General features: G+C 33.6%; 2 protein-coding genes across 2 annotated transcripts; both read right to left on the bottom strand.

The window, feature by feature from the left end:
• Window positions 1–2798: 2798 nt before the first annotated feature.
• On the bottom strand, window positions 2799–10072 carry LOC117914862 (galactokinase). The gene is made up of 13 exons (XM_034830368.1): window positions 9800–10072; window positions 9441–9625; window positions 8866–8912; window positions 8531–8625; window positions 8344–8426; window positions 7433–7501; window positions 5951–6136; window positions 5287–5421; window positions 4951–5085; window positions 4159–4229; window positions 3620–3697; window positions 3215–3356; window positions 2799–3121 (listed from the first exon to the last, which is right to left on the bottom strand). Exons 1-13 carry the CDS (start codon window positions 9960–9962, stop codon window positions 3011–3013), a joined length of 1500 nt encoding a protein of 499 aa, XP_034686259.1. The 5' UTR covers window positions 9963–10072; the 3' UTR covers window positions 2799–3010.
• Window positions 10073–11419: 1347 nt separating this feature from the next.
• Window positions 11420–16980, bottom strand: LOC117914892 (GPN-loop GTPase QQT2). Its single transcript, XM_034830409.1, has 7 exons — window positions 16880–16980; window positions 16344–16485; window positions 16088–16220; window positions 15172–15398; window positions 14537–14827; window positions 12134–12339; window positions 11420–12001 (listed from the first exon to the last, which is right to left on the bottom strand). Exons 2-7 carry the CDS (start codon window positions 16437–16439, stop codon window positions 11713–11715), a joined length of 1242 nt encoding a protein of 413 aa, XP_034686300.1. The 5' UTR covers window positions 16440–16485; window positions 16880–16980; the 3' UTR covers window positions 11420–11712.
• Window positions 16981–18782: the final 1802 nt, after the last annotated feature.

Genomic DNA, 18782 nt, shown 5'->3' with positions numbered 1-18782 from the left:
GTTTAAGTTTATGAGCACTTGTTTGAGAGTGATTTTGATACGTGATTAAAAGTGCGTTTAAGAGTAATTTGAAAAAACGTTTCTAATATTTCTAATACTTAAATGATAAAAAATTTAAAGTATTAAAAAAATTAAAAGTGTTTTCTAAAAACATTATCAAACAGATTCTAAAATATTTTCTAATACTTAAAAACATTTTCTAACAAAAATTATATATTTGATAAATTTTTTAAAATTTGAAATAATTCTTAAAAATTTGAAATAATTCATAAACAATCACCTAACGAATAATTATTCCAAAAACCGTTTTTTATTAGAGAATACATTACAAAAAGTGATGCTTTTTAAATGTGTTTCTAATATAAACACTATAAATAAAAGTGCTTTAGCTAAAATTGCTTTTACACAAAGTTAAAATAAATTAATCTTGTATCAACTACTTTCTTAGGATGGATTTTAGCTTTAGAATAAGTGTGTATTTCACAGTATTTTTAAAATATTCACCCATTATTTAATATTATAGGGTGCTTTTTAAAATTTTAAAAAGTATTTTTTTATTTTTTTACTAAACATCTAATTTTTTTTTGCAAAAACACTTTTTAAGTTAACAATGATTAAATTGGAACTTAATATTATATTTTAAAAGTGATTTTATAAACAAAGGGCAATTTAATATTTTAAAAAAAAACACACAAAAATTATAAATTATGTTGGCAAGTATGTGAATCAAAATTATATTTAAAAATTATATCCAAAATCAAAATTTTAATCTCACATGACTCATGTCAATAAATATGATCGTCTCTTAAAGAGCATATAATTTAAATGATTTAGAGTGCATTTAGTAGTAATTTTAGTATTTTTAATATATGAAAACTTTTATATTTCAAGTATTAGACATGTTAAAAATACTTTTTAGAATTATTGTCAAACGGATTTTTAGAGTTTGTGATTTTACAAAGCATTTTTAACCCAAAAAGTGTGTGTGTGCCCTTTTTTTAATTGGATGATGGATAAAATTTATGAAATATTTTTAAAAATCTGATAAATTAGTTGTAGTGTTGAAAAATTATTTATAGTTTTTTCTTAAAAAAACACTTGATAAGTGATCTCATGTTCTATTCCTATAAAATTTGAGAGAAAATGTAAGAGAAAGAAAATAGGGAGAAAAAGTAAAAGAAAAAAAGTAAATAAATAAATAAAATTCATAAATTATTTTTATTTACTATTTTAAACTTATTTTATTTATTTTAACTCATCAATGTAAATATTAAATAATTTAAAAATATATAAATTTGTAATTAATTTTAATTATATTTAATTTTCTTTGAAATTTTCCATGGAATAATCGAACTTAAGAAAATTATTTTTCTTAATATTTTTTTTAATACTTTCTAAAAATCAACATATCCTAAAAATACTTTAAATAAAAATACGAAAACATATAAATAACAAGCATTTCAATAAAACCGGTGTACAGACAGTTGAGAATGTGTCATCAATAGTTTGTTGAATAGATGGAAAATTATTATTAAATCGGGTACAAAGTAACGAAACTAAAATGTATCTATCATGATGTGATTGGTGCCATTTTAAAATGTCATTATTATTGCTGGAAAAAAATTGAAAAAAAAAAAATAAAAAGGAAGAAGGAAGAAGAAGTGGTTCATGCATTTGGATGGGAGTAGGAGTGGGGAAGAGATAAGCTTAGAAAGGATACTGAGTGGGCACTAACCTCAAAGGAAGCAGTGGGGAGTCATGGGTAACAATTATTGCAATCCGCCAAAGATGGGACTTCACTAGAAACTTCCTTTCAAGACTTAAATGGTCTTTCAAGGACATTCATGTTTTCTAATTTCATTTTTTTAAATAAAAAAGGAAAAAAATTAAAAACTATTTATAAAAATACAACTATCAAACTTTTGTATAGCACTAGATTTTTATTTAATTATTATTTAATTATTTTACCATTGTCCAAGAAAAGTCATTTTCAATATATATTTTTAAAACAGATTTTTTTAATCAATTGAAAAAGAAATAAATAGTTTTTGGAAGTAGTGGAGAGTGGTCTTTTTTTTTTCCGGTTTCTTGGAAGTGAGGGTCCTGAGGGCGTATTGAAGGGGCCAAGATCAAGTCATCAGCCTTATTCTCATGTGGTAGGTCAATGTCATGAGATATCTTGGAGCAAGACCACGTGGGCTTGGGATATTTTTCAAAAATGAGAAGGGCCCGTCAAGATGAGAATCTATATAGGGTGGTGGGCCAGTCCCAATAACGAAAAGCGATCCAATAGCCCATTACCACACACACAGCTGAGGTCATTAAAGCCGGTCAAGTAGTGAGTCAACCTGCCTCGTGGGTTGCTTCGCTGCTGCCTTCCAATAACACCCTTGGCTTATGCTTATCTCAAAGGATCAGCCTTCGGCACCCATAGTGGCGGTATTTATACTTGGCAGCTACCTGAATGGCCTTCAATACACGTCCCATAGCTGTCCTCTCCTCTCCTCAACATCACTCAAATGTAAAAATAAAAATTTTAAAAAATATTTAAAAATTCAATTTATCTTAACAAATTTAAAAATATTTAAAATTTTATATATTATATATTTTTTAGAATGCACTTTTTGGACTGATCTTTTCAATTAGGCGACGGCAAATAGACTACAGGTAAACTAATCCTCTCTTTTATTTCATTCTCCAATCATAAAAAAGCTCCATTTGCAAAATTTCTTTCTTGTCAATTCACATTAATTAAGAGAAAGAAACTGGAATTTTCAGTTAATTGTGTGGAGTGGATATATTTTCAAACATAATAGAATCAAATTTTATTTAAATCAGACTCGGAAGGTCACATGGATCAACAAAGTTGAAGTTGAAGTAAATAGTGTTTTTCCCCTATTTCGCCATCCACAGCCAGAAGGAAGAGGGTAAACAAGTGGGGAAAAGACTAGAGATTATGAAAATAGCAGCATCACTGGGCGAGAGAGGTAAACAATGGGAGAGGGAGGGGCTAAAACTTGAAGATGGCAGCACCACTAGATGGCTTTGAAGCGAATATATACAGGCCAAGGTCATTCTTGTTGATCACGCCCTTCTCAATCCTTGATTGGTAGAATTGATCCTGATAAAAGCATGGAATCATGATGTCTAATGTCAAAAACTTGCTTTTGTAAGAGAGAGAGTGGAATTCCAGCTTTGGGAGTAGGAAACAGACCTTCAAATTTAGAATGAATTGTGGGACAATGCTCTCTTTCACCAAGGCAACTGCACAACCACCCCATCCAGCTCCAGTAAGCCTTGCTCCAAGCGCTCCATTATCCCGGCAAATCTTTACAAGCTCTTCCAACTCTGGGCAGCTAATTACAGGAAAACCGGGAAAGCCTTTATGAGTAATATGATCAACACAATTGGTAGGGGCAAAGGATTTTTGTTCAGAGAGTAATTTTATCACGTACTAGACACAAATTGCAATCACAATATAACCTTCTTGTTTTCTTCTATTTTTATTTTCAAATTATTAAGTTCCTATACTAAGGCTCTAAGGACAAAAAGAGCTAGCAGTATAAGCAAAAGTTGTGTTGGTTACCAAGTTGTTGCATTCAGGAGGATTGAATTTTACCTGCACTCGTATAAAACACTGCAGCTGTCGTGGCTCTTGTTCATAAGGTCACCGAGCTTCTTTAGCATGTCTTCCTCACTGCAATAATAGTACTTCGGAAATTAGAATTCAAGAAAGTTGAATTGGTCAACCACTTCTCTATAACACACACAACAATAAACCCTTTTGATTGAAATCAACTTGTCATGATAGGATGGCAATTCCCAAACACTGCAGTCCATTCCAATAATACATCAAAGGTTCAAAGGTATACTAGGATAGCCCCCATTTAACAAATATGAACATCAACAGAATGGAGGTCCTAGGCGACTTAAATTTTTGGTAGTATGTTGTGTCAATAGATGGACTATAATGTGGTGCCCAGATCTTTCTCAATGCAAAAAGAAAAAGAGACAAAGTAGAATTACAACCAAGTTCAGTTTTGGTATGATCAGTTCTCAGACAACTTAGTTTTAGCTCACATGATAAATTCACTGCAACAGCACAGTATATGTAGAATATGCATGGAATGATAATTGGCGTCTTGGAAGATGACTCACCTTAACCCTGACAACACAGTGTCCCTGAAAGCATGAACACGCCTGGCCTCAGAGTATACATGGGAGGCTCTCTGGAAGATGAGAGTCAGTACAAAATTAGTAGAAAACAAGGACATGAGCATAACTATAACCTTTCAAAAGAAAAAGTTCAGATTATAATATGTCAAAAAAATGCCACAAAAAAAAACACTTGAGGCAATTCCAAATGGGCATTGGAAATGCAGTAACTAATTTTGAAGATTTGGGTTATTTCCTATTCAATAGTTCGGAAGAAAAACGAAACTAGAACTCAAAGTAGGACGTAGAAAATTTGAGAAGTTAATAACTTGACCATAAGTTATTGAGATGAACTCCACAAAGAGGAAACTATTTTTCAGGTGGTTGATACAAAACTAACTCAAAATGCATTGGGTCTGACATTCTGTAACATTTCCTCAGGACCTATGGCACTAGTTTTCAACAGAGAAAAGATAACCATACAGAGTGAAATTCAACTCAGAAATGCAGTAACAAAAATTTCGTATTGGACAAAGCTAGCTAATTTCAGAGTCGAAAGTAACTAGCACAAAATTTTAATAAATAAATAAATATATATACATATATATATATATATATATATATATATATATATATATATATATATATATATATATATATATATGTATATATATATCGTAATAATAAAAACGATGTAAGGATTACAGCAAGAAAAATTCATAAATTCAGATCATAATCCAATTATGTCACAGAGTAAAAACAAGGCTATCTGGACTAGTCTTAAAAATGAGCTACCTGAAATAATTTAAAATGCTTGGCAGCTTTTAACACATCCAAAGAGGTTGGCGAATTGCCAAAGACTGATGGCAGACTTTCCTCAATGATTTTCTCAATTTCTTCAGCTGTATATGGTTCTTCCTTCAAAAATTCCTAGGGTAAAGAGAGAAGAAACGTTAATAATCTGATATGGAATGAGAAAGTGAAACCATTATGTTTGACTCAAACCAAACCATAAAATCCTGAGGTATAGAAGGTAATACAAAGTCCTTGATCATAGCCAATCCTCAACTTGTATTGACAAAGTGGTGAGAAGAAAGTATTCAAGTTTCACAATTATGAATTCTTAAATACCTTGACAGCTACGACAGGATCGGAAGAGCCATGATCACTTGCAAATGATACACACAATCCCTCAACATCAGAAAGAGTTTTCACCTCTGCAATTGCTTGTTGTGGTTTCATTCCAAGCTTTATACCAAGAACAATCTGCAGAAGTCTGCCACAGTTAGTTTTCAAGTTTAAACTGGCAAAGCTAGTCCACTTTCTAATGAACAATGAAGAAAAATTTTGGAAGGAAGGGGAGAAAAAGAATCCAGTTTATTTTTCTTCGTTAGTTTTTTTCTAATGAGGATAAATGAGGAAAATTTAAGTGTACTGATACCCAGTGTATGGTCTCTAGCTATATGTTCCCTTTCGAGTTTCTTCATCCATGATTAGTTTGTGTTTCCAAATCACCATAACAAACCCGGAGAAGGGCTCAATTAGGGAGACTGTTCAAATTCATTTCTCTAAAATATCATAAAAGTGGGGGAAAAAGTGTATCTTGTAGTTCGTGGGGTCCCCTAACTACAAATTTATTGACATGTGATATAGTTTGTGTTTTCAAATCACAAATTGAAACTGAACAAAGGCTCAAATATAATAAAACTAATAAGCATCTGAGTGCCACTGCTTGTCAAGTAATTAGATCATTTAAACTATATCATTTTCCACTCAAGGAAAAGTTCAAACTTACAGCAGCTAGCCGACATTCAACAACCCGGTTATTATAATTTGTAGCAGCAGTTACTGCCTTTTGGGACTCTGCCAAAGAATGGGCTATTACGAAAGATCCACCAGCAGGAAGTTGCACATCGGTTGCACGGACAGGGTTGAAATCAATCAGTTCTGCAAACCCAGATTTCGCCATGATAGAGATAGCCTGTCAAGTAAAATAGAAGGCAAGTGATATTGGCTATAGCCTTTTATCTTTAAAAAGTAAAGATCAAATTAAGTGATATTATCATGTCAACGTAGTTCACACATCCAATTGTATCATCAAGAATATAAACACCAGAGAGCGATTTAAAAAGTTTGTCCGAATGCCATCTGAATGAAAACAAATCAACAATTGAAAAATTTAGCAAGCTACTAGCAGATTCCTTGAGGAAAAAAAAAAACCAACAACTACTACTCATATTAAGAGTCTGCCAACTTCCTACTGAAGTTCATTCCATAAAAGCATGTTTCTGAAACTTACACTAATTTTCAACATTAAATTGCAAAATTTTGAATATTGAAAATCTGTGATTTTAACAGATTCAATATCTGTGTACAACAAGTACCATTACGCACGCTTTTGATAGTTCTGGAAAACCCTATATTTAGGTACCTCCATATTCAAAACCTTGAAAATTTAGAATGCATACAATCATTCTTTTCCATAGGCAAACAAAATTTTGCACCTTAATAGACAGGAAGGAATGAAGCATGTGAAGCACTCCATTAACAAGAAATTAATAAATATCCAACAAAAAAAAAAAAAAGAGATGATATCAATAATCCGCCAAAGACATTCTCTACATCAACTCTGGACCAATACAGACAGTGTCGTTATTGTAACCAAGGTAATGAACCCCAATGTAGCAATCAGCAGATGTATGATACTGTATAATCTAACCAGTGGGAGAGATAACAATATGATTCAGCACTTGACACAAAAAAAAAAAAGAAAAAAAAAAGGCATTGAAAAGACAATTATCAGTCTTTTTTCTCTTTACATGCATCAGTTTAGTGTGCATCCATGGGCAAGTATGCACCATTTTCCTTAGGTGGTGTTTGAAATGAACATCATCAGGCCCTACAGGATTGCTACTGCAACAGATAAGTTGATTTAAGCATAGGTAACAAAAGTGTTCACCCAGCCCATATAGCCTATAAATGCAAGCGTGATCACAACATTTAAAAAACAAGGATTAAACTGATACTCTATAATGCTAAAGGAACAACTAGCCACTAATTCAACAAGATCATTCTTAAATGTTAAATCCAGAGATAAGGCAACTCAATCCATCACAAACATAAGTTCCAGAAGAATCAAAGAGGAAACAAAGCGTAAGACGATTTATTTTACAAGGAAATGCAAAATGGTTGATAATGTTCCTTGTTAGAGAGGTCTACACCAATGATTCAAGAAAATCAGCATGAAATCATGAGTGCAAAGCACAAGGTTTATAACCTGGTCCATACCACCAGATTGTGTTCCAATGTGTCGCTCACATTCACATGTTAGTTGGGCAACGTCTTTCTGTAAAACAAGGAACAAATATTAGAATAAACAAATAGGATTTGCTATTGTATGGTCAAGCTAATAAATGAAGCCAATTTAGCTTAGGCCATTCCCTGTATTCATTAGTTATTTACTTTCCATCTATTAGTGTGTAAATCATTCCCATTATTGAGAGTACCCCTAAAAATATGTACATGGAATACCATTAAAACAAAATATTAAGCACCAATATCCATCTCAACCAAGAATAAGATATGTGACAATCCATGAGGCAATTAAATTTTTAACTTCTTGTGTTAAAAACAGGAACAAAAAAAAGGAACATAAACAAATAGATGTAGAATATGCATAAACAGGGAAAATGGAACAAAGCTACATCTAAAGACAGAAATAACACCAATAAATTTAGATGATATTAGCTTAATGTAACCAAGTACACAGCTTTAATGAGGCAAAGTGCATTGTATATACTACTGCCTCTACCATGGAGATCATTTATGATCCATATAAAGAAATTAAACTTCTGAATATAAAATTTTGTGAATTTTTATTGAGTACTATTTGCAGGGTGCAGATTACATGATGAAAGCTTCCTTGAAACACAGCTTGTCCTTTGGATTCCAATGCTAAGTTTCCAGTTTCCCACCCATGAACAAGTGTAAGCATTCATAAAACGGCTATTTATGAATAAAAATTCCTTGAAAACATTATGTAAAAATGCCAGACATTAGACTGCATTCAACTCAGCCATCCTAGGATCCTGTGTACACAGGATCAGCACAGGGCAATGGCATCTCATTAAGACAAGTATGCAACAAAATAAAGTACTTCTTTGCAGATCAGAAAAATGCGTAAAACACCTTTGGGAAGCTGACATCATAAGCAGCCATTATAGCAATCATAGATGAGCAAACAAATGCCGCAGAGCTTGATAGTCCAGATCCTGTAGGAAAATAATGTGACTCAAACTTCATACTATAAGGAAGAGAGTTACCCCAAAATAACAGTGACATTGTCCTTATACATGAAAATGATAGGAAACTAAACCTGTAGGAACTGTGCCATCAATAAGGACATCAAGTCCAACTGGTACTCCAACATCAACTCCTTTTAATTTAGCATATTCATAATAACCTTTGTACCTGTAGAGTGTAGAAGATGAACCATTAATTTCCAGTGACAAGCAACATTAACAAAATTTGAGTCCAACCTATTAAAGTAATGGTGGGGTAAACTAATTATTATGTCCAAGGTGACAAAATACAAAACAATTTTTTCTCACTAATTGACTAGAATAAGCTTCCCATGGATCGTTCTTTTCTTACCCATGCATATCTATAGAAACGAACAGACAAAACAAAATAACCAGAAGTGTGTCATACCCGCAAATGAAATAATGACCCCATTTGTGATTCTTTAAATCAATTTCCTGCATAGTAACAATGCCAACTGATTTAACATTTTATACTGACTTGTCGTAAATAGAAATGAAAATTACAAAGAGCACATTAAGTCCCTGGGCCTAAGTTGATTCATAATATAAGGAAGAAATAAGCACATAGAAAAAGGCCATGCCCCTGATGAAAAGTACCCTGCATCTGAGCCCCTGAATTTTTAATAAAAAGTACTTATTTACAGTATGTTTATACAAAAGCCAAATATCCACGAACAAACAAAAAAGAACTAAATGTGAATCACGTTGATAAAGGTTTTATAACCTCGAATCAATAATAGCTTTACGCCACAAAACAAAATCATATCAAAAGCAGAACATTTCAGATTTTACAGAAATAAAATTAGAAATCAACCCAATTCGCCGCAACAAATGATAAAGCTCTGAAAAACTCAGACATAAGACATAATGTGCTCTACTCGTTAAAAGAGTCCCAATTACCATAAAACAAACAACAAAAAAAAGTCACAGACAAGCATAATTAAAGAAAATTCATCAACATACCTGCTCGGGATCAGCAGGATAAGTACACATAGTATACTTATCACTAACATTAGCAATTCGAAGAAGCTTCGGACTCTCTCCGGCGTCATGCTTCCGAATCGCCACGATCGTGTCCTGCCGTATTGCCATCGGCAACACCGAATAGCCTTCATAATCAATGTGCTCTCCTATCAAATTCACCCTCCCTGGGCACCAAAAAAAAAACCATAAAAAACCCCCCGATACTCCATCAATCAATCATCCAAACCCACCACAATCCCCACCACACACCCACTCACAAAAACTCCAAAAATCTCCTCCTTTTCCTCGTCATACAATACACGACCAACAGAAAAACTATGAACACGCGTGTTACCGACCTGGAGATCGAGCGAAAATATCAGGAGCCTGGCCGAACACTTCGACGAACTTGGATTTCAATCCGTCGAATCGCAGTTGAGCTTCTTCGAGTTGAGATCCGCCTCCGTACACTGGCTCGAGAGCTGAGAAAACAGGAACCGGAAGGTCTTCGTGTTTCGCCATTGATTCCGAGCCGAACAAAGCTCCGGGTTTCGGACGCCTCTGAAACTCGGAAAGGACTGTATGGTAAACTCTAAAAAAAAAATCGGTTGTTTCCGGGATTATGGAAAAGCTTAACCTTTTCGGAATTCGATAACTGCCAGATCAGCATATATGAAGATTAAAAAAAGATTCGGATAAGTTTTAAACGTTTGGGAAAAGATAGCTCAACAACTGTTTCACTTTGGCTAATTTGACGTGTCAAAATTTAATTGGTTATTGCTAGCTGTATTAGTGTATTTTAAGTTTTTAACTTAAAAAGAAAACCCGTGGCTGTGGGTAGAAAGATGCTATTCGTTTTCAAACAGGGCCAAGCCATTCATTTCTAACAAAAGTTGGTGTCTTTCTCTTGTAAGGAAGTTTTGGTTTTTTTTAATTATCCTCCCATATTTTTAAATTTTAATTTCCGTTCATCAATTTCTTTTTCCAAATTTGCGTTAGATATTTCGGAAGAAAAGAAAAATTAAAAAGGGATGTTTAGAAATTTCAAATTTCACAATCACGGGCGAGAGAGCGGCGGTTTGTCATCTTCTAGCTGTGAAGACATTAGTTCCCATTAGTTTTGTGGAGCGTTATCCTGTGGGTTATTTAGTCATTTTCAAAGCATCATCATGTTTTATGCAGCACTTTCCCTTTACCCCAAAGTGTCTTTTGGCGGAAGGGCATTCCATCATTTGTTGTCTGTTCCGAGTAGAAATCAGTTAGAGATAATCACCATTTGCAATCAAATCAACATCATAATCCTAATCACTTTTTGTTATTAAAATGGTTGTTGTCATCCCTAAATGACCTAAGCTCTGACCCAGACAGCTAGGTTTATTAATTCTTACAAAATTAAAAATTAATGATTTTTGTATAAACCAACATGTTTAGCTTTTAAAAGGTTAGAAACATTTTTTTTTCAAAAAAAAAGGCTATTTTCTAACATTTGACAATTTTCTTATAAAAAATAATTTTTTAAAACTTATTCTTGAAACATGAAATTATTTTAAAACATATTTCAATTGTATTAAATTATTTATTTTAAAAAATTATCCTACAAATCTGAAAAAATATAAAAAGTATTAAAAATAGAACATATAAAATTTATTTTAAAAAACACATTTCTAAACACAAAAAAAGAAAAAGTTGAAAACTTTCTAAATTTCCAAATTTTTGCTTCATAAAATGTCAGAAAATCGTTGTTAAAAACATTTATAAAAAATGTTCTTAAAATCCGTTTTTAAAAACACTTGATGACTATTGTCTAAAACAGGTTTTGGAAAACATTTTGGCCGCAGAAAAGCATCCAAGGTTAAATCAATCAATTTTGTTACTTGGGGATTCAAAGGTCTAGATCCATCAGCCATGATTTGGTAACTACCAACTACAACGAGTAAACCAACCATCACAAACTATCAAAATCATCACTACAGGAAATCTAGACACATGAACCCTAGAAACTCTTATCAACATAAATAGTTCAGAAGGCTATATAATCCATCAAACAATGACAAAAGGCCCACGTCAAATACAGGCATATCTAACCCACCAGGCCAGATTTTGAAAAAGTTTTACATATACCTCTGTAGACCTGCTCAAACAGATCCCATGAGGCCTACATTGTGGACCCAAATGACCATCATATCTGGTCTTGAATGGCAATGCCAGTTCCAACTGGGAAGGTCCTATACAAAGTCCGACTTCAGAAAACTTCCAGAAAAAAAAACAGAGGTTAAAATGAAAATCGGCCAACCTCTTCATCCTCATCTTCGTCTATAACATCCTCCTCCTCCTCACTGGACCTCACATAATCGTCTTCATCTTCCTCTTCCTCTTCGTGTCCTTCATCCTCCTCATCCATTGTGGTCTTACCGCCAGCATTTTTGTCCTTCAAACCAGTGCTCAAAACCATGGTTTCTCCCCCAGACTTCTCCATATCCTTCCTTAGTCTATCCATGTTCTCCCGCATTCGTTCTTCCTCCAGTCGCTGTTTCTCTGCCCGTCTCTTGTCAAGGTCAGCTCTACAAAACAAGCATAGGTGATTCAGAAATTAATATCGATTGCTCATTCTGGTAACCGACAGCTACAAGTTCAAAATCCATAGCATGCCTATCCTAATTCAGCAAAAAAGTGTGGTAAGGTTTGGGCCATACTTATAACTTGTCATGTACTCCTCAGCACTTGCTTCAATGGCCTTAAAGAATTCTTCCATTCCAGCACCAGAAACTGCAGATACTCCAACTGATCGTAGATTCTTATAGAATTCATCCAGCACAAGGGAGAGGCTCCGAGTCAGAGTAGATGTATATGAGTGATCTGAGTCTAGGGCTGCATGAAAAACCTCAAAATCTTCCATCCACTGCACCCATAGCAGTAGCAAACATTCATTTTTGAGGAACAAAATAATGAAATAAGAGTCGGAACATTAGGTAAAAACAAAACAAGAACAAAAAAGCACAGAGCTGAACCTTATTTTAATTTTTTCCCTTTTTTTTTTTTGATAGGCAGATAAATAAAGTAAGTTTAAAAAGTGAAACAGAAAATATATATACAAGTCAAAAAGGGGAAGTCTGGAACTTAAGAAAGTCAGGAGCCCTCCAAAAAAAATGGAGAAATTACTTTCAACGTATTTTGCATCTTATCCCAGCCCTGCTAGAAATACTGTTCAGGATGTTTTATATCCATATTTATCATCTAAAATACTTTATTTTAAAGCATCTCACACTGGTCTCACAAAAGAGTTTACCTCTCTTCAGTTTCTTCAACCAAAACTTTCACCACCAAACAACAAAAACAGTGGGTGTTTAATGCCAATACCATTACATGGTCTGTGGTGGTACTCAGAATGGCAGAACCAGAAGACAATATGGTGGAAAAAAATTTCAGTCTACTTTCTAGAAAAGCCACATAGGATGCAATTAACTAGATTGGTACTCGAAGATAGGGTGGCATCAGTCCTTTAGGTCAGAAATTTTATTATGCTTCTATGCATTGTGTCATATACTTTGCTTAACAAAAATGAAAAATAGAATAATTTTTGCAAACACTTAGCATTTTTGTGGAAAAAAATTCCACATTTCTGATGGAGCAATCTTGATAGTAACCCATTAGAATGAGATCCTAGCAAAAATGTCATATTAAAGTAACCATGGTTCAAACTTGATAAAATCTCTTGCACCTGAAAATTTACTTGTTTCTCCACCAATATCTCTGCCTTGAGTTATTGCTCGTTCATACATAACCTTGCTCATATCAATATATCCATTTAATGCTCCTATAAGGACCTCATGACATTCCTTTGAGAAGATGATAAGTAGGGATTCTTTTTCTTCTCTATGCCTTCCCATCCCTCTCCCAACTAAGAAAATAACTCCCATCAACTGCTTAGCCATTGTATGCATAAAGAACTTGCAAACTGAAAGAAATTATGATAAAGCAACAGCCCCCTATCACCTACAACCCCTCATCACCTAGACTGAATCTTCAGCCAGCAACCTCATAATGGAGCTATCAGAATAGATTAACAATTATATTGAATTTAACATTGGATCCTTTAATAATTTACAGTGAGGGCATAATAGGAAAAGGCAACAGGTTTGATGGTTCCTTTATAAAAATAGAAAAATTAACAAGAATCTTTTCTTCACCATTTACAGTACCCGAAAAGGGTCAGTGCCAACAAAAAAATACAATAACTAAATGATTGACACTTTACCATTTTAAAAGAAAAATTAAGTTAAAACATCAATAATTTGGCATCATTCAACTCACGACTTGGGATGTTGCATTTGTTGTAGTTTTGGAGACTAGGCAGAATGTTATCTTGAGGAGAAGATGGACAGCAGGAATTTTGTATTGTGAGACATGTCCCAATAAAATTGATTTATGAATTGGATGTCATCAGAGAGTTGCTTCATATTATATGAAGCCACTAGATTCTCCTTCCAAGTTCTCAATCTGTCAACATTTGTATATTCTAACAGTATGGATTTTAATCAGAGTGCATAAATTCTTATAAAAGAAAAAAAAAATGACGTCATGATGCTCCAAAGCCACAAACAAAATCTAAGCCAAATTATGTTATCTTACTGTACTTTCAATTTACAAGCAAAAAATCATAATTATCTTTCATTGCCAATCAATATGAGCAACAAATTAAAACAGCCCAAAACAAAGTCCTCTAACCCAGATATGCCAAAAACTAATGCATGATTGAACATCCCATGAAAATTAGTTCTCCATTTATGTTGTATAACTTCTTTATTAATCCTTCATCTTAGACAGACCATTGCAAGAAATTGCAGTCATCGCACCTATAATAGTGCAAACTTGAGACCACATTATTCCATGAAACTCTCAAGCTGATTATATACTATTATTCATTACTCTGCTTTCCATTTCTTAGACTGTTTGCGATAATCATCAACACCTTCAAAAAGTGTAAACAACGATGGAGCACTGAACTTCCATGGGATATGATATCCTACCGGAACCTTAATGAACAAAGTGAAGTATCATAAAATATATATATATCTGACATAAGGAATAAATTATACCTCCAAAGCAAACTGATGTTGAGCGATGTCGACTTTGTTGAATGCCAACACCAAAGGCAACCGTGTCTTGTACAGAATGCTACAAGCATAAAGCATATTGCTCATAAAAGTAACTGGGCTTGCTGAGCGAGGTGTGTCAACTACATAAGTAATTACGGTAGGAAAGGTTGAAGCAAAAGCTTCAGTTATTATTGCTCCAGAGGCAGACCAAGTGAATATCTCAATTTGACCAGGTGTGTCTACCAGAACATAATCAAGCTGATCCGCTCGCTTCTCAATCATTGAAACAACCTACAAGTGGAAATTATCAAGATTTATTTAATATAAAACAATAAATGAACAAATATACACTAGAAAATAATGTAAGCAAAAGTACAAATAGATGGAGAAATTTACATAGTTTGCCCTAGTTCATGTTCAAGAGTGTAATATGCACGCAAAGACAATGATGATTTTGACCTCAAACCAATAAAAGTATGTGCAAAATCTAGCTGAACTCTTAGGTCAGGCACAACACCTCCACACATGCACATTATCTGGAGCAGAGATTAAGCCAGAAACAGCAAAATAGATATCCAGAAGCAGTGAAATAAAGATTTCAAGACAGCAGAATTGACATTAAACTTTCACTCTACCTCGTCAAACTTTGTAGCAAACAAGTTGAGTGATGTCAGTATTCCTCCATTGGGACCAAGATTGAACTGCTTCATTACTTCTTTGTATCGAACAGTGTCCCTTATATCAATATTAGCGCCGAATGGGAGGGTCATAACAGCAGGATCAAGATTAATAACATAACCCCGAATATTTGAAGCTTGTGTATGGCAAACCAACCGCTGAAGAAACGTTGTTTTCCCACTCCCTAATGAAATTTATATAATTCTCAATTTGCATTCAAAAAAAATAAAATAAAATAGGACGATGTTCTGGAAATTTGAGATACAAATGCCTTATGCTCCATTTGGATGCTTAAAAAAGGTGGTAGAAGTAAAAGGAATTTAACTTTTCAGTCTAATGTTGTTTTTTTCTTAAATTATTTGGAACCCTAAAATAAAAACTGCCCCACCAAATAGCCCAACAAATTTATCCATCTTAGGTGAGGAAAGTTTTTAGTTTTCCAATAAACTAAAACATCAACACAATGTTTGGTTCCCATCAAAGGAAAAATAAATAAAGAGGAAAAATAGAATGGAAGAAAAAGTAAATAAAAATAAAAATTAGGTTTAAAATTGATAAATCATTTATTTTTGCTACTTCAAACTCGTGACATTTATTTTAACTTTTCTATATAAAGATTAAATAATTTTAAAACTAATTTTAATTATATTTGATTTCCTTTCATATTTTTATGACAGAATAAAAATGAGAAAATCATTTTGCTTAGCGTTATTTTTATTTCCTTTGGTACTTTTTGGAACAAAACATAGACTAAACATAAGAATCAAAGTTTTACTTGTGATACTTTCCCCGGTTTGCTATCAACCAAACAAAGGGTTCAGAATAAAGAAAATATCACTCGAGAAAAAATCATAATATTTTAACATACAATACCTGCCATCCCTACAACGATAATAATAACTGGCTTTCTTTTGAAACTAATTGATGAAGACCCTGCTGACCCAGATGAGGATTCCTCAATATGTAGCTTCTCCAGTGACTCAGAAATATCTTCTTTCTCTTTGCCCTTCGAGTTGAAAACAACACCAAACAATGAGGAATCACCAACACAGTCAAGGTCACTCAATAGAACCAATTCAATAAACAAATGAATATCAGACAATTGACAAAATTCAAGGTGGGTTTGTACTTTGATGTGGGCAGATTCTGCAGCATCCATTTGCATAGGCGCACCGTCCTCTGGTGATTTCAAATTTAAATTCCGGAAATCCGAATCAATGTCCATCTTTCAGCCAACTGCCAGAATGGGCTGCAATTTCAGCAGTCCTTTCCTACCCAACCAAGAAAGCGTGTTTAAAATCCCGATTTCCTCCATTTGATTGCCGAGGAAATGTAGGAAAGTAAATAAAACTTGAAAACATAAAAGGGTTAGGGTTGAGGTGGCTACTATAAGATTCTAAATCCCTCTATAGCAATGTTTGCCGAGAAAGGAAGCAAGCTCGGCCTCCCTTCCCTGCTTAACCAAGGAAGCAAGCTCATAAATTCTCATCTCCTCCGTTTGATTGCCGAGAAAGCGTGGGAAATATAAAAAGCTTAGGGTCCAGTGTGGCTGTTGTTGAATTCCGAATTTTCATTCTTTTCCCAACCATTCCTCAGGAATCAAACGGAACTTTGCACCAACGTTTTAAGAAACATCGAAGATTTTGAGAGAGAAGTTTGACTTACTGTATTGATTTTGTGTTTGAAGAAGACAGTAGACCGAGCACCAACTTCCGTCTCGGGCCGGAGAGGGTTTTACCAGGGTTTGCTGGGTTTCCTTTCGCGTCTCACTTCTCAGTTCTCACGTATACACCTCCAAAGTCAGTCAAAATCACTATAATACCCTTAATTTTTTTATAATTCCTATTCTCCCCCTAAACCTGAAGGATCCCCTTATAAATGACAATTTGATTTTCCCTCCCCCAAGCTTTTCTAATTCGATTTTAAGCGCCTAGTTTTCCGTACGTTAGAAGCAGAGAGGAAGAAGAGAAACAAAAACTTGTCCTTCAATCTAACTAGTGAATTTAAAATTTGATTGATTTTTAAATTTTAATATATAAATATATTAGCTTTTTATTTATTTAAATTAAATTATTTATCTTATATTAAATTATTACATTAAAGTGATAAACATATGGACATTAAAGTGATATATATCCCAATTTAATCAAATTAAATATTTGATTTGAGTGATCCTAAATTTACTTAAGCGGAATCTAATCTCACTTTAATGAATTTGGACAACTTAATAAACAAATATTATTTAGTATAAGTTTCATACAAAGATTATCACGGTTTATAATATTAGTCAAAGTATTGATTATACGACCTTATTCACATGTATAATTTTCATTTGATTCAACTAATTATTAAATTTTCAAATTTCAAAAACCATGGATCGAAACTAATCGAATTTGACTTTATATTTTTAAATTTTGAAATTATTAAAAAAACATTTAAAAATTTATAGGTCCAACAAATTTGGTTTTGTCAAATTTATTGGTTCAATTTATATTTTGCACATCCCTACCATGAAGTTAATTTAAAAAAAAAATCAAAACAAGAAAATATGGATAGTCATTACCCAAGATAATGCTTTTAACCATTTCATTTTTTTGTTTCAAAACAAAATGATGATTTTCTTTTTCTTTAAATCTGGAGTGGAAAGATATAACAGACAAAGAAAAAGAAATTATACCACTTTCCTTTTAGAAAAATTTATGTTACTAAAGGTTGAAAAATCGTTTGTGGGGATGATATCATTGCGTAACATTTGATTAAAATATCATATTGTTTAAAGATTCAATTTTGGTATATTGAGAGTGATTCTATTACCCTTATTTGATACAGAGACGGTCAGATTTTGAATTTGATAGGTTAATTATCTAGTATTATAACATAAAAAAAATTCTCATACTTTAAAAGGAACAGAGTGGGTAAATAGATGATAGATCTATTGTTGGCTAGTGAGATACAATATGAGGGATGAGAAATGTGCAGTATGTCAATATAACCTTTCCCACCTCATTGGAGGAAGGGGAGTCACTGTACTGAGGCCGTCTTTTCATTCTTCATACCACATCGCTTATAACGTTTTCTCATCAGGAGTTAATTCGGCAATGGCAACGACCAAAATGGCCATTATTGAACAAGCCTCAAGCTCAGAAAAGTACTGCATGTTCTCCGTTGTTGTTCACAGTACTCGGATCACCGTCACTGTCACCTTCAACGCATCTGTTGTACAGAAATGGATTTGATTCGCTCTCTATTTCTCTCGCTACCACTTGAATCGACTCGTTGTCGGACTTGGCGTTCAATGGGTTCTTGACTTTATTCGCGGCGAGGACCACTCGACAGCCACTCTTCAACTCAATCTCATGTCATCAATAAAGTTGAAGGGACGACAAACTGTATCATGACGTGCCGTTTGACACCGCCCCCAGCCGCCTGCAAATGTGATGATTGTCCTGTCACTACTGCGCAATCATCATTACAAGGGCCAACTCAACACTACGGAGCCTGGCTCCACATTTAAATATTATAAAAACCTTGCCGAAAGAGGACATAAGGAGGACACTATGAGTTGGAT

Source organism: Vitis riparia, chromosome 5 (assembly GCF_004353265.1).
Source record: "Vitis riparia cultivar Riparia Gloire de Montpellier isolate 1030 chromosome 5, EGFV_Vit.rip_1.0, whole genome shotgun sequence".
NCBI lineage: Eukaryota > Viridiplantae > Streptophyta > Magnoliopsida > Vitales > Vitaceae > Vitis > Vitis riparia.
Note: the sequence above shows the minus strand (reverse complement) of the source record. Positions and strands in the feature narration are given on the sequence as shown.